The sequence below is a fragment of the Cryptomeria japonica genome, chromosome 5 (genome assembly GCF_030272615.1).
Source record: "Cryptomeria japonica chromosome 5, Sugi_1.0, whole genome shotgun sequence".
In the NCBI taxonomy this organism is placed as follows: Eukaryota; Viridiplantae; Streptophyta; class Pinopsida; order Cupressales; family Cupressaceae; genus Cryptomeria; species Cryptomeria japonica.
The window spans coordinates 617,845,670-617,870,116 of NC_081409.1; the positions used below are offsets into that span (position 1 = coordinate 617,845,670).

The following is a 24,447-nucleotide window of genomic DNA, read 5'->3' on the forward strand; positions in this document are numbered from 1 at the left end:
AATTTCAAATGCACAAAAACATGTTGTTCCATAGTTAAATTGCTCAAAATTGTATATATCAAATATTTTCTGATTAATACATAAGCTTCTGTAGCAAACTGGTAAATATAGTAATAACATACAGAGCTTATAACATCAACAAATTTCAGATATATTAATTGCTGACCTTTTTGCAGACCTCATAGTAATTCAATCAGCAACTATTAATATTTCAAAACTCTCCCTCAAAGCTGTATGACACCCTAGACTTGGTATGGCTCCTCCATTATTTGCTACAGCAGCTAGTAAAAGTTGTGACTCCTTTTTTGTTAGGCAATGATAGGTATGTTTAACCCTTCAAAGGCTGCGTTGACCATTGGCAAGGCTTTTAAGCCTTTGGAAGATGAATTGCCCAATCTTTGAGACATGTACGGCTCCTTTTGGGGTCCTCAGCACCCTGGGATACTATGAGAACAGCGTTTCCATCCGAACTCAGAAAGCGAAACTGGAACACAATTCACTATAGTCACCATTCTTTCCCCATTAGCACACCCAGCACTGCAATTTTTGATAAATATATTCGCTTGCACACACAACACTTACAAATTCATATTTGCCTGCAAAACTTTTATAAATTTGTTTACTTGTAAACCTCTGAAATCCTGTATAGATAAATCTTTTTATTCCCAACTCTCACTCTGCAAACAGTAAGCCCAAATGTGAACCCTGGATGAATCCACCTCTGAATCCTTTTTACACACACTATGAATTTGAATGAATCACATTGTATTGGCTTGGGAGAAATCTTTCACCACCAAAACAAATCTTACCTTAGGGTTTTGTCTAAGATGGAAGAGATGAACAACATTCAACCTCGTAGAGAATACAAGGTTTGATGAAATATTCTGAATGAGCTTCTTCTCTTCCAATTTCCCTTCTATAAGCACATTTGGAACTTTTTGGAAATAAAAATTCAAACTGACCTTTTAATAATAATCCTTAAGCTCCATAAAAGTGACTTTATTTTTTTATTTACTTTTTTGAGCACTTAAAAGTCATTTAAAATTCACCTTTATAAATAATTTATATAAGTTGTCATTTAATTCACTCTTTGACAACTTAAGTTTAAATTATTTAATAGTTTAGTTATTTTCTGCACATCCCTCCAAAGTTGTGAGAAATATAAAAATAGCCTGAAAGCGAATTTTGATTTCGCCAACATACTCTGAAGCTCACTTAAAATCCAACTTAATGAAAATCGATACTTTCCAAGAATAGCATACTTCTCCAAGAAGTGCGGAGAGCATCTGAAATGTTGAAACTACTCCTAGAAAGAACCAATGGAATCATCTTGATCCCTTGAACACAATGCCACTATCTAAACTTTGTTTAAGGTTGGCACTCTCCAAGAATGTTGGAGCTTCCAAAGATGTTGGGAAGGCTATAAAAAGGGGACATTGCAAACATTTCTGACAAATTCTGCTCTTTAGGAAGAAACTTTCATGTAACATGTTTTATCAGTGAAGAATGATAAGGTGGATAGTAGTACTGTGTATATAATATAGTAGACATGTTAATAATTCTGCTTGAAGCTCACCATTAGTATACTGTATAACACTACAATCTGCCAACTGTGCTTAAGTTCAACTGGTCTACATCATGGTGCTATGCTTTGTGTCTGCTACATTTGTATGTTCAGGTGCTCTTCTTCGGGTGTCTAGTAACATATATATTGTCAAATTTACTGACTTTCTTTGACCAATGCTATGTTTATTCTGGTATGGACTAGAGAAGATATTCTATCCTTTTGTATAGTTACCATAAAAGTTGTATCAGATGGAAGTATGGTCTAGTTTTTCTTTTGAATGCGTTCTTAATATTTCCTTGTTCTTGATTTTACTGGTATTTGCTTCTAACTTCTAAGTAATTTTCTTCTAGTTTATCATTTCGTTAAAGCTTTTTATCGTTATTATTCAGTATTCCTTTATATTTTTTGTAAGAAACAGGGGGTTTTTAAGTGCATGAGTATATTTGCAGATGGGCACTATATCCTCCTGGCAGGGTACCCCCAGGAGTAACAGTACATGTGAATGAGGAAGATGGAGATGTGAATATTGAAACCCCTTCATCATCACAGGTTCTTTTTTCTAGTTCTTCTTAGGAGCTTTTCTGTATACTTCAATTTATTATAGATGATTGGACAGAATCATGTATGCTGGTTGTCTCTTTCGCACATTCAGATAATTCTTTAGCCATGAAGAAACAATTTGAATTATAAATTCTGCACTTTATTCATACCTTCTTTTTATTTGCTTAGTGGTGGCTAGATATATATCCTCTACTTTTGGAAGAAGACAAGCCTTTGGAATGCACTCAACTTCCAGGAGAGACAATATTTGTTCCAAGTGGTTGGTGGCACTGTGTGCTTAATATTGAGACATCAGTTGCTGTTACTCAGAACTTTGTTAATGACACTAACCTTGAGTTTGTGTGTCTTGATTTGGCTCCTGGCCATCGCCACAAAGGAGTTATTCGTGCAGGAAGGCTTGCCTTGGAAGAGCATGGTATATAGCCTTCTTATAAGAAAATTTAAGGACATCAATACATGCATAGTTTGATATATCTTGAATACCGTAGGGGAGGTCATGCCAAAGAACACTCATAGACAATCTGTACTTGCAGGGGTTTCGGATGAAGATGAGGATGCAAGAAATATAAGCCAAGATTATTTGAACTCTGGCAGATGCTCATCAGTGAAAGATATAGTCTACTCTATAGATTGTCTTTCTATGTATTTAGAGGAGAATCGTGATCACTATAATTCAAACTGGAATGAAAGCAACCCTCTAGGGAAAAGAGAGATGCGGGAATGGTTGCACAGGCTTTGGGAAGTGAGGCCATCACTAAGAAAGCAGATATGGGAGGTAATATACTGTCCATTATATGTTCTTCTGATTCTTCGGCCTATATACCATTATTCTTTCCAAATTTAAAATAATTTCTTCGGTCCATGCACCTTACTAGATGTAACAAAGTCATTGGGCCTTATAACCTTTTTTGTTTCTTAAAATTCTAAATTGTTTCTAGGTATGCACCTGATTAGATGTAACAAAGGCATCTAAAACAATCTTGGTGTGGTAGACTAGGAAAAATGTTTCATGGTGTGTCTTTGCTTGCAATACTCTATAGATTCCGACATCTCGAAAGTCACTTGTTTCCAGGGACCAACTACCGATTGTATTTCAATCACTATGAATGTCTCATGCTTAAAAACTTCATCATATTCATGCAAACTTCACATGTGCTTTTAAGCCACTGATAGAATTCATTTTGGGGTCAATTGTTGTGTTCAGGGTGCATGCATAGCTCTTGATGCAGGTAAATGGTTGGATCGTGTCTCGAGTATTTGTGCTTTTAACAATTTACCCCTTCCCTCAGAGAGTGAGAAGCTTCCTGTTGGGAGTGGCAGTAATCCGGTGAGTATCATGCATCTCTAAGCAGACCTTGCTCTGTAAATCTTGTCATCTTCTTCCAAGTACAAAACATGAGATGCCAAAATTAATTATTAGGTTTTAATTGCTAAATAATTATGAAGAGTAGTAATCTTATAAATAATTTTAGAAGCACATTGATGCAGAGATTTGCAGAACTATGAATTCTATGACTGTTTCTCATTTTTTGTGAATGACCAGGTTTACCTAATTGGGGAGTATGTTATCAAAATCTATGTTGAAGGAGGCTTAAAATCTGCAGTTCATAGTTTAGGATCTGAGGTACTTTATTCAAAATTAAATTATTACGACATGTGCATAGTTCAGATACTTTTATTGACATGTTTTGGCTATGAATTCTGTGCAGATCGAATTTTACAGTCTGCTACATGACTCTGGATCTCCATTAATTAACCACGTACCTTATGTGTTAGCGAGTGGCTTCCTATCTTTCCTTAATGGTTCATATGAATCTATTTTGTGGGATGGAATAGAAGTTCCCTGTATGTTTACGAATTTTAATCTGTTTTCTGAAAATGACTTACCAAGCAATTATTCTTTTAGCACATGGAATAAGGCCAAGGTAGAATCCATTTTGTTAGGGAAAAAAATGCCTTTTAAAGAGGAAAATTGTTCTAATGCGAGCATGTCAATATGGCCATATCTTATAACCAAGCGTTGCAAGGGCGAAGAACTTTGTCACGTGTAAGAAACTACCCTCATTTTTTGTTTTATACCATAGGAAAATGCTGAGATAACTTTCTGTACAAGTCTAGCTACCCTGTATTTAATATTTGTGGGGAATATACATAATCAGGAAATTATATTCTTTCTCTTGTCATGAAATTTGGCATTTATGAATATTAATGTTAATATTGGTGGATATGCAGCCGCACAAAACTATCGAAAGAGGAACTTTTTGCTTTAGCTTCTTTCTTGGGAGAGCAGGTGCGTAATCTTCATTCTTTGGCACTGCCATCTATGCCAAGCTCCTGTAAAAGAATGAAGCTAAACAACTCTAGCAAACTGGATGCTGTACAACTACTCGACAATAAAAAGAACACTATTCCAATGGTTTCAGTGAAGCTAAATAGTTCTGTTCTGGAGGATCCAGTCTATGGAAATTATTGCATCCCAGCAGAATGGCAACCATTCACAACGCTTATGTGGAAACGGCGGGAAAATGTCAAGGATACTCTTAAAAAATGGTATGTCACTCTTACATAGCTTATCTTTGAAACAAGTTTCAGTGAGGAGTTTCCCAAGGTTTTAAAAAGCCATTTTGAATTACTCCTGAATTTGGCTCAGCAAATAAGAAGAAATATATTTAGAAGTCATAATTGAACATATTAATTGATATCATGGGACTGTATATTCAATGGAATGGAGATTTTCTTCCGGCTTCTCTTCAAACCAAAACACAGTGAAATTGTATAAATACACAGTAAACTATAAACAAATCAGTGACGCATTCTTGCCAATTGATCAGGTTCCAAAAAAAGTTCAGAATAATTTGGACTCTGTGTTCTAATATTTTTGTCATTATTTATACATTAAATATTAAATATAATAAATAAATCACAAAAGAGTAAGAATAAAAACAAGAGAATAGTTTTGGTTTAAATCCAAATCTGAAATGGAAGTACTAATTTTTAAAGATGTGTTGGAAGGTATGTGCCCTTCGTTCCCTTGGTTGTTCAGCACCACTCTCGGGGATTCGTGACATGGCTTAACCGCCTCCCACGGTTTGATTGTCTTTGGTGTTTGTATTGAGCAATAATAGGTTGATCTTTTGGTGCAACGACAAACCTTGGCTAACAAATGGTATTAGAGCTCAGGTCACGGGTTTGAATCCCTTGGCCGCGCTAGGGGGGGATTGTTGGAAGGTGTGCACCCTTCATCCCCTTGGTTGTTGAACACCACTCTCGGGGATTCACGACATGGCTTAATTGTTGATTTTAGGCAATCAGATGTTAATCTAGTTACTTGAATTATAATCAGACTGAGAATAAGCAGAAATAATAATAAAAGCACACAACACAAGACACAAGTACCCTGGGAAAACCTACCTCTTGGAGGAAAAACCCAGCATCAAAGATTCAGATCAGTTCCTTATTTATAAGCAGATTACATGAATCAGATTACTTATCTGATTGAGTGCCAATCTAGGGCAGACTGAACCTAGAATATGTAGCTGTAGTATGTCTTCAGATAGAGTAGAATGTCGACACCACTTGAAGAGGGAGATCACTGAAGTATAGCGCACCACCTTGCCCAGCAAGTTGTCCAATGGATTCGCTCTCTAACATGCCAGATTCGCTGATTGTTCTTGCATAAGGCTGATCGCACTTGATAAGGATGTGGTTGTGTAGAATGAATCATGTTTATACACAAGATTCATGCTCAAGTTTTCCCAAGTCGGCTTTTGCCAAATTCCCTTTATTTTACATATTTAACTTGCACTTTTGGCGCCCAAATTTGGGGCCTACATAACTTGCAAGTTGAGCCACATTTTCTTTTAGGGCCCAGCCTTATTAGACATGAACCACACATTACATTTGGGCCCAACCCTATTAGACATAAACCACACGTTACATTTGGGCCCAGCCCTATTAGACATAAATTACTTTAACCTTATTACAATAAGATAATATTTTAATTGCCACACGGCATCATTAAAATATGATCCGAACTAGCTAATCATTTCAACACTCCCTCTTAGCTAGAGAGGATTCTATCAAGTCTCAAAGTGACTACCACCATGGCTACTCCCATGGATGAAACAAATACTATGTTCACCATAGCTACTCTCAGAGGGTGAAAGAACTCATTATGGAATTTCTTCCATGATACCCACCATACCTACTTGCAGAGGGTGGGATCACCATGCCTACTCGCAGAGGGTGGGACCACCATGCCTACTCGCAGAGGGTGGAATTTCTTCAATGATGCCCACCATACCTACTCGCAGAGGGTGGGTCCACCATGCCTAATCGCAGAGGGTGGAATGAGGGCTTTCACCTCAAACTTCTCCCAGAGAAGAATGCATCACCACCATGCCTACTCGCAGAGGGTGGATCCACCATACCTACTCGAGGAGGGTGGAACGAAAAACTATTACAAAAAAGATGAGGCTTCCTCTAAAGCTGAAAGAAACTGGCTCCCTCTGGGCTTGACAAGATCCCTTTGAAGCTAATGATTTCAAGCTCCCTCTAACATTTCCTCCTTTTAGAAAAGGAAGTCTTCATTTGACCTTTGCTCCTCCTGAGATGTCCCTATGCCAACTTCTACAGAGGAAGCAAGAGGAGTGGACCTGAATTTGCAATCCCGAGCAAAATGACCATACTTGTCACACTTAAAGCATTGGATGTGAGATAAGTCCTTCTTTCTTTTCTTAGGGGCAACATCTGAATCTCTGTCTCTATCCCACTTCCTTGCTTTGCCTTTAACCATATGCGAAGCAAGGACTTGATTGTCTACATCATAATGATCACGCTCAATTCCTCTTGCTATCAATCATGACTCTTCTTGTATGCAATCTGCTCTCAAACGATCAAACTTGGGAAGATTTGGTCTTGCACTGATTCCTTGAATGTAAGACTCCCAAGATGCCGGAAGACCATTGAGGGCAAGCATGGTCAAGTCACTGTCATCAACAACCTTCCCAATGGGTGAGAGCTGATCTCTCAAATCAGAAATCCTCATGAAGTATGCTATGACGGATTCACCTTTCATCATCTTGATGTGATGAAGCTGCTGCTTCAAAGCTTGGGCACGACTGGTGTTGTTGATTTTGTACATCTCTTCCAATGTCTTGAACGTTTCGCTGGCAGTCTTCAGGTTGGAGATGATAGGTACGATATGATCTTTCACGGAGTCAACTAGCATTCTCTGAGCTTGAAAATCTTTCTTCCTCCATGAAGTCTTTTCCTCTTCCGCCTCAAGTTCAATGGAAGATCTCTCCACAAAGTCTACAAGATCACTTCCATTTAATGCAAGCATGATTCGGAATCTCCATGACGTGAAGTTGGATGCACCATCCAATCTATCTTCAACCCTGAGACAGTTCAACATTTCGAATGAAGTAATAAGAGCAAAAATGAAAGGAGGAGGAACAACTACAATCAATCTGATTACCCCTAATTCGAACTTGGCTCTGATACCATGTTGATTTTAGACAATCAGATGTTAATCTAGTTACTTGAATTATAATCAGACTAAGAATAAGCAAAAATAATAATGAAAGCACACAACACAAGACACAAGTACCCTACTCCATGGAAGACCTGGAATTTGCTAGTGGGCTACAGGTAGATATATCGTGCTTTGAGAATCATAGATCATACTGGAGAGAAGAGCTGGAGAATGTAGATAACCTCCTAGAGGGTATTCAGTATAAAATGTTTAATCCTCCTATGCCTCCAACAACCGGACTGTTCGAGTTGTGCCTAAGATTCCAGGACTACGTTTGGGTAGAGCGTGCAGCAGATTGGGATATCTGGGGAGAGTACTTGCGCGACGAGGTCGAATTTGTGGAAAAAGAGTCCACAACAGGAAAGGAAAAAGTGCTTTCCTAAAGTATATGTTTCTTTTTAAATCTTAAAGTGCACTTTTTCAGACATAAAGTTCTTTCCTAACTACCAAAGCTGTTGTAAATTTTGAGCTCCGTGCATGTGCACTTTTTGGAGCAGCTTTTTGGTAGTTATTAATTACCTTTTTGGTAGTTATTGTTTCCCCTTTTGGTTGTTGTTGATATTTTGCCTCCATTTACGGGTATGGCCAGTTTTGATTAGAGGATGAATCTGGCCCACTTGTCTAAGTTTAATCTTGGCCATTCATCCATTTTTGAGACCTCTATATAAAGGAGTTAGTTTCTCCTTTATTTCAGGCAGAAAGTTAAAGATTGTTGCAAAAACTCTGGCAAAATATATACAGAATTTAATGGATGTTAAAGCTGTGTCTTTTTTACTGTGAGTGCATGGTCCTCTTCTCCATCTATTTTATATTTTTGCAATTGTACTTACTTTTCAAACAGTTTATTTATGCATGTATTTGATGGAAATCTTGGTTCATACCATTAGGAAATAGTTGATTATTATTCCCTCTGCATGGTTAGTCTGAGCCCATTTTTGTGCTAAGTTCGGTTGTTAGATTTGAATGAATGGGTGTAAGAGTCCATCATTTGTATTTAGTAGCTTGAAAATTCAAAATCCGTAGATGATTACACTGGTTTTTACCTAGTTGTGCTATTTAGCTGGCAAAGTAATTTCTGGTTATTTTAAGATTTCCATCTATGTGTTCAAATATGCTGTCTTAGTTAAGTTAGCTACATGTCCTTATTTACTCTTTATCGTTATTCCCCCCCTTTTCCCTTTTTTATTAAAAGAAACCTGCAAGTCAAGCTGAAGTAGCATCAATTTAAAGCAAATCAGATGAAATAGGACTGTAAGATTTTAGGGAACCTGTGCGAAACCAATTCCATCTAACCGTAAGTCCCCTTTGTGTTTCCAGCAAAACACATCAACTACTAAGCTATCTTACAGTCAAGACCTGACAACCAAAACTTTGAGATCATCCCCATTGATCAATTTAAAACAACATTAGGGATCTCCTTATATCAAGAGAGGATAGGATATTTAGCATTCTATTCTGCGTTGGCCGGATGAAGTCGTAGTTCTGCGACTTTAGACACGTCAACAAAAATATAAATTTGACAAAGTAGCACATGAAATCAAGGGTCAAACAAACGAATGGGTTGGAAAATAAAAGTTTGACACATGAAAAATGGCTGTGTGGAATTTTCCTCAACCAAAAGAATCAAATTTTGACCAAGTGTTGGAGAGGAAATAGGAAGAAAAAAGAAGAACAAAGAGGAAAATAAAGAGGAGATGAATAAAATTCGTGTCCAAATGTGGAGTTTGTTCCAGTTAGCACAAGCCAAATTCAGAATTGAGGAAAATCCAAAGGCAAAGTGTGTCCAAGCATAGGGATGGCCAAAATCTTGGCTAGGTGCTAGAAGATCCACATAAAGGTGTCACAAAATAAAATTGACTAGCCAAAATTTGGCTAAGTATGGGAATACTTCACAGAAGGCACAGTGGCATTTTTCTCCAAATTCAAGACACTTGAAAGAGTTCCTAGGCATCAAGAAAAGTCTATAGGCTTGGCGAAAATTCCAGACTTCTTGAAGGATTTCAATCAAGATCAGATGGTGGCAAGAAGAGTATTTTAAACAAATTTCCATACTTAGGCAATTTTTTGGCACAAATTGAAGAATTTAAGGAGGACGTTCAACAATCAGATGGTTCCAAGTCAACATGTCCAGGTTCAATGAACTTGACTTATCCCTAAGCTTCTAGAAGGCACACTTCACAATGTAACAACCTTCTATTTTATGATTGGTTTATATTTAGTGTTCCACGGGGACGCGTACCCGCCACCGCCACCCAATCGCCGTCGAAGACGTGGAGATGTCTCCGCGTCTCCTAGGGAGACATGGAGATGTCTCCTTGGGAGACATCTGGGCGTCTCCCAGTCCTTCGAGAGACGTGTAGACATCTCTCAAGGGACAGAGAGACGCCCAGACGTCTCCTGTTGCCCCCACGTATATGCAATGTTTAAAATTAAATTTTTTTATAAAAGTGACTTTTTAAGTTTTTTGGGGGTTAAGGGGTAACCCTAATTGGACGTGGGCCAATAGAAAAGTAACAACTGACGCCTTTAGAAAATAATAAAAGTATTTTTGGCCTCGCGGGGCACTACCCCTTGACCCCGCAAGGGGCGATGCCCCTTGACCCCAACTTGTGGGCGTGTTGACGTGTATTTTGTACACCATCATACACAGAATAAAATACCTAAAGGCATCTTATCCTCTCTTGAATAAAGTCTCTAACTGCTGAAGATTCGCATGAAGGATCAGTTAGGATGACTCCAAGGTTCTGGTTAGTAGGGTCTCTACGTGTGGACAAGCTTCCAGCGGTATGATGTGATTTGTTGTTTCCTTCAAGGGGTCTTACGCATTCCGAAAGTTCAAGATTTGCTAAACTAAAGAAACTTTCAAAAAATAACAAAAGAGTAGGGTTTGAAAGAGGTCTAATCTAGCCTAACCCTAAGAATGACTTCGTATGGACAAGACTTGGCAAGATTCAACCAACTTCAATTTTGCCATAAGATAACAGCTCAATTGAAATTAGTGCGATCTTCTAAGGTAACAAAATGATATTCAATACATCAAAGATCAAAGATACTACCACGAAGGTACATATCTAAGATACAATAATGATTGAAGTTTAAGGGATTCAAGGTATTCTCCAGTCGACCACGCAAGGCGTTCCTACAATCAGCAAGAAGCTAGTGGTTTGGATTACGAATCCTACCAAAGATCAAGTCTCACACTATGTCCTTCAAACTAACACACTACTTTGATTGAGCATGATTCAAGTAGATTAAACAACCATGAAGATAACCAAGAAAGTTGCAACAAAACACCATAACTTCAATATTTCATTGATTTCCAAGTCATCATATACAACAATTGCTTGAATTCCTTTCCTCAAAACTCAATCTTGCTACAAAATAAAATTGCTTCTAACTTCTAATCTCTTAGCTATCTCTCTTCTCTATTACTCTAGTTACAAATGAAATGAAAAATGAGGGTATAAATAGCATCCTCAAGTACAATGAAAGGTCCAGATTGAAAGTAGATCAACGGTCAAGATCATGACACCTAAACGCTAATTAGGGTTTGTTACAAATGGCCTCCTTTTTACTGAACAATATTAAATACATAGCCAAATATTAAATTTGGCACAAAAACCTAGGAGACATAAACCAATGACAAATAAGATGCCATGTCATCTATAACAACCTTTCATCTAGAATCTTATTCCCTTTCCAATGTTTTTTTTTGGCATATACAATGAATCTTGTCACGATTCCTTCGATTTCTGCAATTGGAATCTCGGGAAGATTCTTCATACTCTCTTCCAAGTGGATGACCTGATCGAATGCATCTAGAAGAGCTGCGTCCCAAGTAGATTCAAGTTCCTTTGTTCTTTCAATCAGGAGCATGGTGGCAAACATCTGATCATATTGCTCATCTGTAACATTAGCGTCCTTGCAAAAGATGACCTTGATTCTATCCTCTAATTCCTGCATATCCACATCTGTCTCGACCTCGATCCTTCTGCCAAGAATGGTACGAAGTACCTCAAATATCCTGTCCTGGATCGGATTGATCACCTCCTCAACTTGGCTACATCTAGTACTGATGTCCTCAAAGAAAACACTCTTCATATGGAGTAAGGTTGACCACTGAAGCAAACTGTGAGGTCCTCCATCCATGATCTTCTCTTGTGCTAAGACCTTCCTTGATGTGTGTCTTATTACTTTCAAGACATGAATGATAACATCCTTAGTATGAGCAAATGCAGCTACTGTTATCATCAAATTGTGGATTATCTCAAGAACCTGGATAGCTTGATGAATAATCTTCATCATCCTTGTTACAAACTCTATGGCCACTGTATGAGATTTATCCATCCAAGTACTTGTACGCTGGACCATATTCCTGAATCTTTCTGCCTCATTGATTGATTGAAGTGGAAGTGCCTGCACTGGTGACCTGGCTGGATCCTGACGTCCCAAAGGTTCATTGATGTGACTGAAATATGTCCTCCATGCACCGACCTCTCTCTCAAGCTTTCTATTCTTCTCCATTTCTTTTCTAAGCTTGTCCTTCAATGCTTCAAATGAATCGGTGGCATCATCCAATGTCTGCTCTGCTGTGGATGGTCCTAGCTCAAATGTCTGTATATCATATTCCTCTGCTAAGATCTCACCTTCATATTTGTCTACTGCCGGTGTAGCTATCTGCAATTTCCTGGATCCAGTCTCATCTCGAATCATCTTGGACATCTTGGTAGCCTTCCTCTTTTCTGTGACTTCGTGTGAGCGTCCAACAAGGCTCTCTAAATCAATTGCATTATCTTCGTCCTCTACTACAATCACCTTGGTCAATCTTTCCTTCAACCAATCTGGGATGGCCGATCTTGTCTCTTGAACTTGTATTTCTTTATGCACTATTTCTTCTTGTCTGGGAGGAGATGTCATTTCATTGTCTTCTTTATCTTCATCTAAATCATAATCTTGGAGAGATCCATCTGGTGACCCTTGTTGTGCCTGTCCTTCTTCCTGCCTGTCGTTCTGTACCATCGACTCCATGGATTCTTCCACTTGAAGTGTCCTTTTCTCCTGTTGAGAAGATGTGCCGGATGAACGATCTCGGTTGGCCTCTTGATTCTTCTTGGAAGATTCTCTCTTTCCAGGTCTCTCTTTCCTCTTCGAACCTCTTGGATGGAGATTGCCCTCACTGGCACATCGAAGGTTACCTTCACCTGAATTTCTAGGATTAGGATTGCCTTCACTCACACTAGCTCCACCTTCGGCTAGTTTCTCTTCCAAAGTGAAAGTGATAGCTATACCTTGTTCTCTCAACTTCTGATGCTGTACGTCAACCCATCTGCGAGTACAAGATAAAACTGGTGCCATCAAAGTATCTAGATCCACGACCTCGGGCTCATTCCAATCTAACCTTATTGATTTGCTTTCTCGATCATAGGATGACTGGATATGCCTGCCACTGTCCTGAGCTTGGTCGGCCACTCTATAAATCCTGCATTTCTTGATGAAATCCAAAGGCAATCTAGAATGCATTTTCCGTTTCACTTCAAGATCATCTAAGAGATTCATCATAAAATCTTCTATTTGGTACTCATGCCTAAACCTTCTGCCGACCGTCTCCTCTAAATGTCCATGTGGATCAAAGCTTTCTCTCAAAGCAAAAGATGAAAAAGAATACAAGGCTAACTCCTTCTCTGCGTCATCCATGGCTAAAGCATTAGGACATACCTCAACTGAATTGCCCAAAATGATAGGTACTGGAACTCCATTCTGATGTCTGTGTCTGAATGCCTTCGCATATGCTGCCAACTGCCTTGTTACTTCAAGTAACACAATTCTGTCTATCGGATATCTCGGCAACATGTATGGAGGTAAAGGACATCCATGCACTCTAATATAAGTGAACTTCGGAAACTGAATGAACCAAGCACCGTACCTCTTCACCAATTCTTGTGCATCTTGAGATAATCTGTTGTGAATCCCACCTTGCAACGTCCTTGTGATGTTCATTGTGAAGGTATCATTAACTAGCTTGTAGTTGCTTCCTGGCGGATGATGCAAGTAGGTATAGGAATCACAAGCTCTGACCTCGCCGGGTCCTCTTCCAATCACTCCTCTGTGAGGTAGTCCTGCGTACTCAAAACTCCTGATCAAGGCATAGATGACGTATGAACTCATGTGGAAGGACTTGGTAGCCTTGAGTCTCCTCAACTGTACGTCTAAGCCATGGCTAATCATTCTAGCCCAATGTATCGTACCTTTTCCTTGAACAATCACCTGGATGAAGTAGAACATCCACTTCTCAAAATAGAAGGCGTGAGGGGCTCCTGTAACTCGGTTGAGCATGGTAATCAAATCTCTGTACTCCTCCTGGAAATCAATCCTGTGCGGTGTGTTCGGGACCTTGCTCAGACGGGGACGACTCTTGAGTAGCCAGTTCTTGTTAATTATGCTTAGGCAAGCATCTGGATCATCTTCGTACATTGACCTGGCTCCTTCTATGCTCTTATATATCATGTCCCTGTGCTCTGGAAGATGGAAAGCTTCACTTATAGCTTCCTTTGAAAGGTACGCCAAAGTGTTTCCCTCATTGGACACGATCGTTCTGGACTGTGGATCATAGTGACGAGCACACTCGATCATCAACTCATGGCACTGAACAGCTGGAGGAAAGCCGGCCGCCTTAATGATGCCACTCTCGATTATTCTCCGGGCGACAGGTGATGGCTTGCCAATGTAAGGGACCTCTCGAAATTTCTTCGTGCTGAAGTTACCCAAGTTTGTATCTCCTATGTTGCTCCACTTCGACACGATCTTGGTCTCTACTTCTTCGGTCTTCTGATCTTCTTTCATGAGAGCTGAACGACTGGTGGATGCTCCTGCCTTCGGGGTTGCCATACCTACACAACATTTCATAATGAGAAACTAGATTTTGCAATGAATAACATGGATTAGAGAGTATTTTTAGGAAACCTCATGATAAGTCCTTGAATTATCATTTCCTAAAATAAAACGATTGAGCTAGGAATTCAAAATTCAAAATTCAAAATTTAAGCTATGACGATCTAAAACTTAAAACAATAAAACCAAATCGCCATACCTCACGAGAGAGCTAACTCTAGAATGCAAATGAATAAAATCGCCTAGGCAAAATTGATATTTCAACGTGATCTTCAAATAAATGTCCTTCTTATCAATATCGCCACCTTTGATATGTCCTTGATGTGGTCTTCAAAGCAACGTTCCTCTTGTCAATTTCACCACCCTTCAAGTCTTTGACGTGATCTCCAAGTTCGCTCAAATGTAAACTTCAAGTTCGTAGCGCCTTGGATTGATGTTAATGCCTTGGTTAATACTTCGCACCACCTTGAATATAATTCGCACTTGAACACAATTTCGCACTTCTCCCTTTGCCTTCCAAATCGCATGTGAAATGGCAAAAAAAATGATAATGTGAAAATGAAGATTTTCACCCTCCTTTTATAGCGCTTACCTCTCACCTCCATATAGGCCGACTTGGTAATTAAATAAGGCATTTTAAACGATTTTTTAATAAATAACAAGGGCCGACCTTCATAAAACAATAAAATATCAAGCGCTCCCTTTGATTTTTTATTAAATTAATAATTAATTATTAAATGCCTTCATTTTTAATTAATAAATTTCGATTTTTACAAGGCAAAATAATTAATTAATACCAAGCGCAATATTTAAATGCCATTTTAATTGGATTTTCAAACTTTATCGAATTTTAGCATTTAAATAAATTAAAAAAATGTTTATTTAGCGCCAAAATTTTGAAGATGGGAAATACGTACCTCATCGCCCTGGTCCCTGACTGAGGGACAGGAGCGATCCATCACTTTGTCTTGATTCTTGCAATTTTTTACGTCCAAGTCTCCATCTCCACGTTGAATTTGCTATTTTTGTTGGGTCCTTCGAACTTGAGCGACTTGTCTTGCAAATAAATGTCCTTAAGATGTGATATCGCCCTGGTCCCTTGGAGAGGGACAGGAGCGATCTCCATTGTTTCTCCTTGATCTTGCATCTTCGAACCCCAATTTCCATCATAAGGCGAACAATAACCTTGTTTCATCCTTCCATGCTTGTTTCACTTAACTTCCACAAGGCGTTTTGATGTTTGGAGGATCATCGCCCTGGTCCCTTGGAGAGGGACAGGAGCGATCCTTATGTTTTCACTTAAATCTTTGTAACTTCGAACCTCAATCTTCATTGTGAGGGACAAGTAATGTTTATTCTTTCATTCCTTTCTCGTTTCACTTGAATTCTACAAGACATTTTTGATGTTTAGAGGATCATCGCCCTTGTCCCTTGGAGAGGGACAGGAGCGATCCATGTGTTTTCTCCATTTCAAGCTTAAATTGGTAACATTTTAACGTCCATCTCCTTTGTATCGCCTTCCAAATGATGTTTAAAACCTTGTGCAACTTTGCCTTGACGTGGTCTTCAAAGGATAACGAGTGTTCTAACCAATATCGCTCTGGTCCCTTCCTGAGGGACAGGAGCGATCCTTATGTCCTGGCTCAAATTGGCAAACTTTTGATCTTTGTTCGTCGTTCATTACCTTCCAAATGGTGTTCTTGTCCTTGCCTATCCTTGCATTGTCTTGATTTTGAAGGAGCATGAGTGTTTTAATGAAAATCGCCTTGGTCCTTGTCCAAAGGACAGGAGCGATATAAGTCCCTTAGCTCAATTGATAGCATTTTGACGTTCAAAACCCTTGTATATCATCTTCAAAAGACACCTTAGACCTTGTATGACCTTGCAAAACATTGACTTAACGTGATTTTTGCATGAATTGGCCAATATAATCAATATCGCTCTGGTCCCTTCTTGAGGGACAGGAGCGAACTTCAACATTTTGAGCTTGTCCTTGTTTCGACCAACTTGCAATTACTTTTATCGTGTAAAATAAAGTCCCTCAATCCTTCTTAGTCGCTTGATGCTTGATAAATTTTCAAAATTTATGCCTTTATGCAAATTTCGCTCTGGTCCCTTCCTGAGGGACAGGAGCGAACTGGAGTATTTCAGTGCAAATCCTTCAATTTTGGCGACCTTTGATGCTTTGTGCTTGATGAAGATGCTTCGAAACGTCCTTGCCACCTTGTTCTTCGTCTTGGAGTATCTTGAACTTGGAGGAAAAGGCATCATAGTCATTATATCGCCCTGGTCCCTTGGAGAGGGACAGGAGCGATCTTGCTCTTGTGGGCTTCATCTCACTTTATCATCTTCGAAAATTATCTTCAACGGATCCGTTGTACCTCCTTTCATCCATCCATGCCTTGGAATCCATTGTAACTTGGCAAGAAATCATCTATGACAAAAATCGCTCTGGTCCTTGCCTGAGGGACAGGAGCGAACTTGGGCATTTGGGTCCCTTGTTGATGTTTCATAATCTTCAATTTGTCTTCAACATGTTCAATTCATCGTCTTTACTTGCCTCAAACCTGAAACTGACTTGATCTTTGCCCAGAACGTGCCCTATGAAGAATTTCGCTCTGGTCCCTGGGAGAGGGACGGGAGCTACAAAGAACTTCGCCCTGGTCCCTGACTGAGGGACAGGAGCGATTTTGGCATCTTGGGTCATTCTCCTTCACGACGGCATTTCAAATTATATTCATTTGGCAAAACACATCTCCTTGGACCTCTTCAAATCGTCAAGTCGTAAAAATCCTGCAAGGACAAAGCAATATTTGATTTTAAGCTCCGGTCCTTCACTGAGGGACAGGAGCGATTTTGCTCCTACAGGCATTTCCGTGTTCGTGAAATTCTTCAATTTATATTCAATGGAAAGATCACGCCCTTCTTCATCACTTGCAATTCGAAATTCATCTTGATCCTGCAGAGACAGTAAGATATTTGAAAACGAGCTCCGGTCCTTCACTGAGGGACAGGAGCGATTTTGCTCCTACAGGCCAAAATATCAAGGTTTCACAAATTTAATCACTTCACAAGGCAAAAACAAATCATTTCAAATGCCTAGGATCAAAAATCAAAAAGGTCAAAATTTGGTCAAAATTAGTCAATTGGACAAAATTCACATTTCATCTTCAATACTTAGACAAATTTAAGCTCTGCACTCAAAATTTCCAATTGAAAATGGACCATTTTGGCGAATTCATTACATTCAAAATTGCATCCTACGAAAGGAGGCTCAAAAAGCTCTCAAAACTGACTGGATTCTGGCCTGAAAAGACGGCAATTAAAACCCTAAGGCTTGACCCTAAATCCAGACAATTGACTGACTAACAAAACCCTAAAAAATGAAGCGAAAGGCGAGCGAAAACGAGCAAAAAGAGGGGGTCCCCATTTCAAAATGGGGCGATGTGTGAAATGGTCACAACAGGGCGCTGCCCCCAAACCCCCGTTGAGGGGGAAACCGCGCTGATAGAATTAGGGAAAATTTAACCTCCGAGTTTGATTAGGCTCCATATTACAACACAATTAGCATTGAAGAAATCTTGGTATTTAGATTTACTAATTTAGTATTTCAAATTTGCTATAGTCTCATTTGAAATGTAATTCGTATTCTGTAATACTGTCATACATCTTTTCAAAACTAGTTTTTCAAGTACTATATGTATATGTATAACTATATCAGCACCACCACCCCGCCTGCCGTCCCCAAACTTAGGCCCTTGGTCCCCCCGTCCCGGAAACGCGTCCCCACGTCCCCCCATCCCTAATGCCCGTGGAACACTGTTTATTTTTAGCAAGAAGGACAAGTGTCTTCAAATGTAATTTACTCATTGGTCGAATGGTAGTTAGTTGTAACAAACCCTAATTAGGGTTTTATTTTGTAATCTCGACCGTTGATTGAAAATCAATCCTGGCCATTGAATTGTAATTGGGGAGTCTATAAATTGAGCTCACCCCTCATTTGTAAATCATGGGAGCATGTTGCAAAACATGTTGAGATAAGCAATTGTTGCTTGGGATTGCCAAAATAATAAGTAATACATTGTTCGAATTGATGGTGATTATTTCCCTTATTTTGGAGTTTGCATGGTTCTTATCCCTCATCATAGTTTAGATTTTATTTCATGTACGTTAGATGAATGAAAGATTTGATAGATTAGATTGGTGAAACTTTTGCTCATACTTTTGTTGGATGGATGATTTTCATTCAATGTGTAAAGTTAGCCCGAACTTTGATGTGGATGCCTAACTTCTACTTTGAGTAATATTGTTCAATTGTTGGTATTATTCATAAGTGTGAAAATCTTAAGCACAACCTTAGAATATTGCACATGCTTTGCGTAGTTGTCCTAAGTGTGGCGAAACAAAGTGTTGTTATGAGTTTCACCCAATCTTTACCGTCTCTTGAATTCTTAGGAATAGATTAGAATACTTAAACCCTTACCTCCTTTTCAGTTTTCTTGAAATCCATGATCCAAACCCAAACCCAAACGAGAGATCTTCATTGTGAATTGAACGAGCCAAGCATAAGTCCCCCTTGTATTTCAGCATACATAACCAAGGTAGCTATCTAACACAAAGTCACCCGTTCGCACATATAGACCTTGGAGTCGCCTTATTGTCTCGCTCGCAATCTTGGCACAAGTAGTGATTTTGTTCAGGTGAGAATAGAATATCCTTGGATACTTTATTCTAATGTTTGGTATATGATAAAACGTACACCAACACTACCCTTAAGAGCTTTTAAATAAGTGCTTTGAACACATAATTATTAGTGACAGTGGAGGTCATACTTATGCCACAAAAAATGTCATTTGAACTTTGAAGTCAAGTTTTGTGTTTTCATGAAATTTAATGAATGTTGGTAGAAGCGTTCATTCAGTGAAGTTGTTGTAGCTGTGATAGCATATTTGTAGTTTCATGAATTAAATTGACAAAAGATTGTTTTTTAGTCGAGCTTACTATTGGTGATATTCATCTTTTTAATTTGCAAGCTTTGTATGAATTTTAATTGTTTGCTTCATAAAATTGTGTGGTGATCCCTTGTTTGATTCTCTTTTGTTGATGTAAGTTCTGCTGCGTTCTGCTTTAGTCAGAAGTAAGGTATTTCTGTTTTTTTTTTAATATTTGTGCTGCAATTAAATAATAATCTCTACTCTCACTAGTAGGAAGTTTGTTTTATTTGTCTTTGATAGTTTACTCTCCTTTAACTCTGAAAATCCCTCTGCAAGCCTTGGCTTTTGATAGTCAGATGTTTGCATTTGAAGCAAAAACATAGTCAAGTAGTAATTTACATTTATGCAAAACATACCATTGACAAACTTGTATAGTTTGTATAATTGTAAATTTCTTCATAGCTTCAGGTTTTCGGTTTAGTTTGTGTCATGCTCTCGCCTTATTAGTAGTGTTAACTTTGCATCAATTGACATAAAATTGTTGTTAGAACATAATGTTATTAAGGGTCACATCCTGATAACATTTATATATAATGTTCTAATATATGGTAATAAAACCCTATATATTATATGCTTTATAAGTATATCCCATTTGAAATAACCATAATCTAATAAATAGTAGAATATGAATTATTTATGAATGGGGGTTATTGAAAAGGTGTGACTAGTGAAGCCACCCTTCTTCCTATATTTAAGGAGGTTCTCTCTCATTTGAGAGTTGTGTGAATTTGGAGCTTTATGGTGTGTTGTATCACTATGCACAAGAGGTATTATTGGCCATTTGGAAGTATTGGAGGAGTATCCCTAGGTTCAAGTCTATTTTATGATAGACTATATTTGTAAGTGTTTTAATTAAATGATGCTTTATGGGGTTTTTTACCCAAAACGGTTTTCCCCATGTATATCATTGTATAATGAGTACATTTATGCATGTATGTTTCTCATTTCATTTACTTCATGTTTTTGTTTATAATGATTAGTATCCTAAGATCCTAATTTCTAACATGGTATCAGAGCAAGTTAGGCTAGTACTAATCATTTTTATAGGTTATACTAGAGGACATATAAAATCTGATGGAAACATTATTTATGATCAATCAACAAATCTAGGTAATATCTCTTCCTTCCAATCTTTAATATTTTGTATTAAGTATCATAGAATCACAATGCTCATTTGAGCATCCACGTTACAAACTTATTACAAATACCAGCGCCTTTCGAGCAAACTTATTACAAATACTAGCTCCTTTCGAGCACCAAACTAGAAACAACAATTGGAAGACCAAGGGTCACAACTTAGAAATCCACTTTGAACAACAATGGAAGACCAAGAGTCACAACTTAGAATTCTAGTCAAAGGTGTCGCTCATGGGAGTTGAACATGGGTCTCCACATTGAGAACTCAATGCTTTAACCAACTAAGCTCAACCCCTTGGACAATTTGTAATATTTTGGAGAAGTGCATCTTATATTATATTAATTTTTTTTTTATCTTCATTGACCAATGTGATTACAAGAAGTTTTTGGCCTCATAATGTTGCAAATGTGATGTTGATGGTTGTCATTGATGTCAACATATTGTTTTGGGATTGGTTCCTTAAGTTGGTAATCCGAAATATGTGTTCCTGGAATGTTTGGTGCTCCAGAAGATGTGTTACAGTTGATATTCAGTACGGTTTGTTCGTGTTGATGGTGATCTGGATTTCTCTATTAACTGGATATGGTATTGATCGATTGTATTCATGAGTATCTTGGTTCTATTTTTTATTTTTGCTAAGTTGGGTAGTGCTATTTTGGGTCTGGTTCGATCCGGAATTGGAGAATGAGTAACGAAATTTGTGTAGCATGAGTCATGATTTGGGTCCAGTTTTTATGATGGATGTAATGTGTTGATCTGTCCAATGAAGTGCGTTGTGATATGGTCTACTTCTCATTCCTTTCCACCACTGGAATGTTTAGTGCAGATCTATTTCAAATCTCTGTTTGGCCGACTTAGAAGATTATGTTGTCCGAGAGTATAAATAAGAGGATGATTTGAATGTGTGGAAGTATGGAAGATGTGCGAGACTGAAAAGGAAAAATCCGATTGATGTTGACATGTGAAGTGTGTTGTTGCTGAGAGGCATTGGAAGCAGTTCTGGTATTGCAGATTATATCACATTGGTGGATTCTCTTTTCTTTCTTCTTCCTTTGGCAGTGAGCCTTTTTGGGTAGTGAGCCCTCTTGTAGTGAGCATTCTGGCAATGAGCTACCTTTTGTAAAAATCACCTTAACCGTTGTCACCTTAACCAGTGCTATATATTGAGAACTAACATTCTTTGTGTTTTTTCCCTTCTTGGGTTTTCCACATCATGGTTGATGTTCATTGTGTGATCTGTTTTGTGTATGTACTTTCATTTTATATCTGTTTTAATTAATTCTGTTGGTTATTCCGGATCTGTGAAAGAATTGAAGAAAAAGTTTAGTTGTCAACTGATTCATCCCCCCTCTTAGTTGCTCGAATATTTAACAATTGGTATCAGAGCTTTGGATCCTTGAAAAAGAGCTTATCTATTTGAGGTAGATCTTGATCTGATGGCACATAAATTATCTATCCCTATCTTTGAAGAATCCGACTATAGCTTCTGGAAAGTGAAGATGAGCGGTTGCTTGATCTCCTTGGGCTACAACACTTGGAAAGCATTGGAGACTAAGTATGTATAACCAACAAATGGTTTTACCACTCCATATGAGATATAAGCCTATGAAGAAAATGAAAGGGCAAGGTATGCTATTTTTAGTGCTTTATCAAAGATTGAATTAACAAAGGTTATTTCATTGAATACTGCTCATGAGGTTTGGGAAAAGTTGAGGGATATCTATGAAGGAAATGACAGAGTTAAATTATCAAAGAAGCTGACAGCTAAGTGTAGATATGAGAACTTGAAGATGGAAGAAGGAGAAGATATCACAAGCTATTTTCAAAAGGTTGACAGTATAGTGAATGAGATCAGAGAACTTGGCAGCACCTTGACAGATGAAGATATAATTGAGAAGATTCTGATGTCTCTACCGGAAAGCTACAGTGATAAGATCTCTATTATTGAAGAAACTTATGATCCAAAGAAGTTTACTTGGGAACAACTATGTGGCTCTTTGTCCACATTTGAGATAAGGAAGTTTGGAAAAGACAAAGCTAAATCTGAGACTGCCTTTAAAGCCTCTGAAGAAGATCCAGAAGATGAAAGCTTGAATGAGATGGAAGTGAACTTTGTAAGGAAATTGAAGACCGACAAATATAAATGTATGTTACCTCTTAAATGCTTTAGATGTGGGAAGATTGGTCATATAGCTACTAGATGTCCAGAAAAAGGATCAAGACAAAAATTCAGGGAGAATAAAGGGAAGTTTAATAAGAAAGCCTATTATGTTAAAGATGATGCTGGTATCTCAGGTGATGAATCAGACTATGAAGATAGTGACTGTTTCTTTTTGGTAGAAAAGGATGTACCTAAGATTGATGTTTATAAGACTATTACTGCTGCTTTACATGCTAGGAGAGATAGAAATGAATGGTTGATTGATAGTGGATGCTCAAATCATATGACTGGTGATAAGAGTAAGTTCATAAAACTTGAGAAATATGATGGATGTTTTGTTAGGTTCAGAGATGATCAAACAACACAAATTGTAGGAATTGGCTCAATCACTTTTGATGGAAAACATAATACCGACAATGTTTACTATGTGAAGGGTTTGCATCATAATCTCTTGAGTGTTGGGCAAATGTGCGAAAATGGTTACAATGTTGTTTTTCAGGATGATGGTTGTGAGATCCGAAAGGGACCCGAAACTGTTATTGCAGTAGGAAAAAGGACAAATGGAAACATGTATCAGCTAGAAGGAGCTACATGACATTGTTTGTTATCTTAGTTCAATGATAGCTGGATCTGGCACCGGAAGATGTGTCATATCAACTTCGATAATTTGCTAAAGATCAGTTCATCAAGTGCAGTGAGAGATTTGTCAAGGTTGATCGAACCCGATAACAATATTTGCAAAGAATGTCAAATAGGAAAGCAGACAAAAGGAACATTTTAAGGAAAGGAACAATTGTCCACCAAATTGTTGGACTTGCTGCACACAAACTTATGCGGTCCTACCAGAACAAGGAGTATACAAGATGAGATGTATTTCATGTTGTTAATTGATGATCATTCTAGAATGTCATGGGTTGCATTTTCAAGAGAGAAATCAAAAGCATTAGAAAAATTCAAGATATTCAAGGCAAGAGTTGAAAACGAAGTTGATAGAAAGATTAATGGTATTAGAGGGCAACTGTCTGCCCCTAGGACACCACAACAGAATGGTGTAGTGGAAAGGATGAATCGAACGATACAAGAGGCAACTAGAACAATGATCAAAGGAGCAGAACTACCGACAGTCTATTGGAAAGAAGCAATTCACACGACAGTCTACACTCGTAACAAAATTCTTACTGGAAAAGATATGGAAAGATATCATATGAACTATGTCATGGTAGAAGTCCGACAGTGAAATATTTCAAAGTATTTGGAAGCAAATGTTATATCCAGAGAGATGAGGATAATCTTGGAAAATTTGACAGCAGAGTAGATGAAGGCATATTCCTAAGATATTCTACAAGGAGCAAGGCACACCGGGGTTACAAGAAAAGACTAAACAAGATTGTTGAAAGTGCAAATGTGAAGGTGGTTGAAGACTTTTCTAAAGACTCTGACAAATTGGCAGGATATGAATCTGATGAACTTGTTGATAGAAAAAGGGAAGAGGAAACCAGAGAAGAGAAAGAAAAAAAACTCAGGATGCTCTGGTATCTACATCTAAAACCCCAAGGTATGTATAGAAGAATCATTCAGTGGATTAGATTATTGGAGATAAGA

At 38.2% G+C, this 24,447-nt stretch overlaps 1 protein-coding gene across 2 annotated transcripts in view; it reads left to right on the top strand.

Moving 5' to 3' along the window:
* Positions 1–24,447, top strand: part of LOC131063764 (lysine-specific demethylase JMJ21) — a 191,833-nt gene that overhangs the window by 67,174 nt on the left and 100,212 nt on the right. Inside the window, exons 7-14 of one of the 2 annotated variants that reach the window (XM_057997679.2) lie at positions 2,017–2,116; positions 2,297–2,387; positions 2,505–2,543; positions 2,662–2,903; positions 3,333–3,455; positions 3,672–3,752; positions 3,838–4,175; positions 4,361–4,678. In XM_057997679.2, the coding sequence (XP_057853662.2) occupies positions 2,017–2,116; positions 2,297–2,387; positions 2,505–2,543; positions 2,662–2,903; positions 3,333–3,455; positions 3,672–3,752; positions 3,838–4,175; positions 4,361–4,678 (1,332 nt within the window). Of the gene's footprint in view, positions 1–2,016; positions 2,117–2,296; positions 2,544–2,661; positions 2,904–3,332; positions 3,456–3,671; positions 3,753–3,837; positions 4,176–4,360; positions 4,679–24,447 lie in introns of both variants that reach the window. The other variant, XM_057997678.2, reaches the window with a different exon arrangement.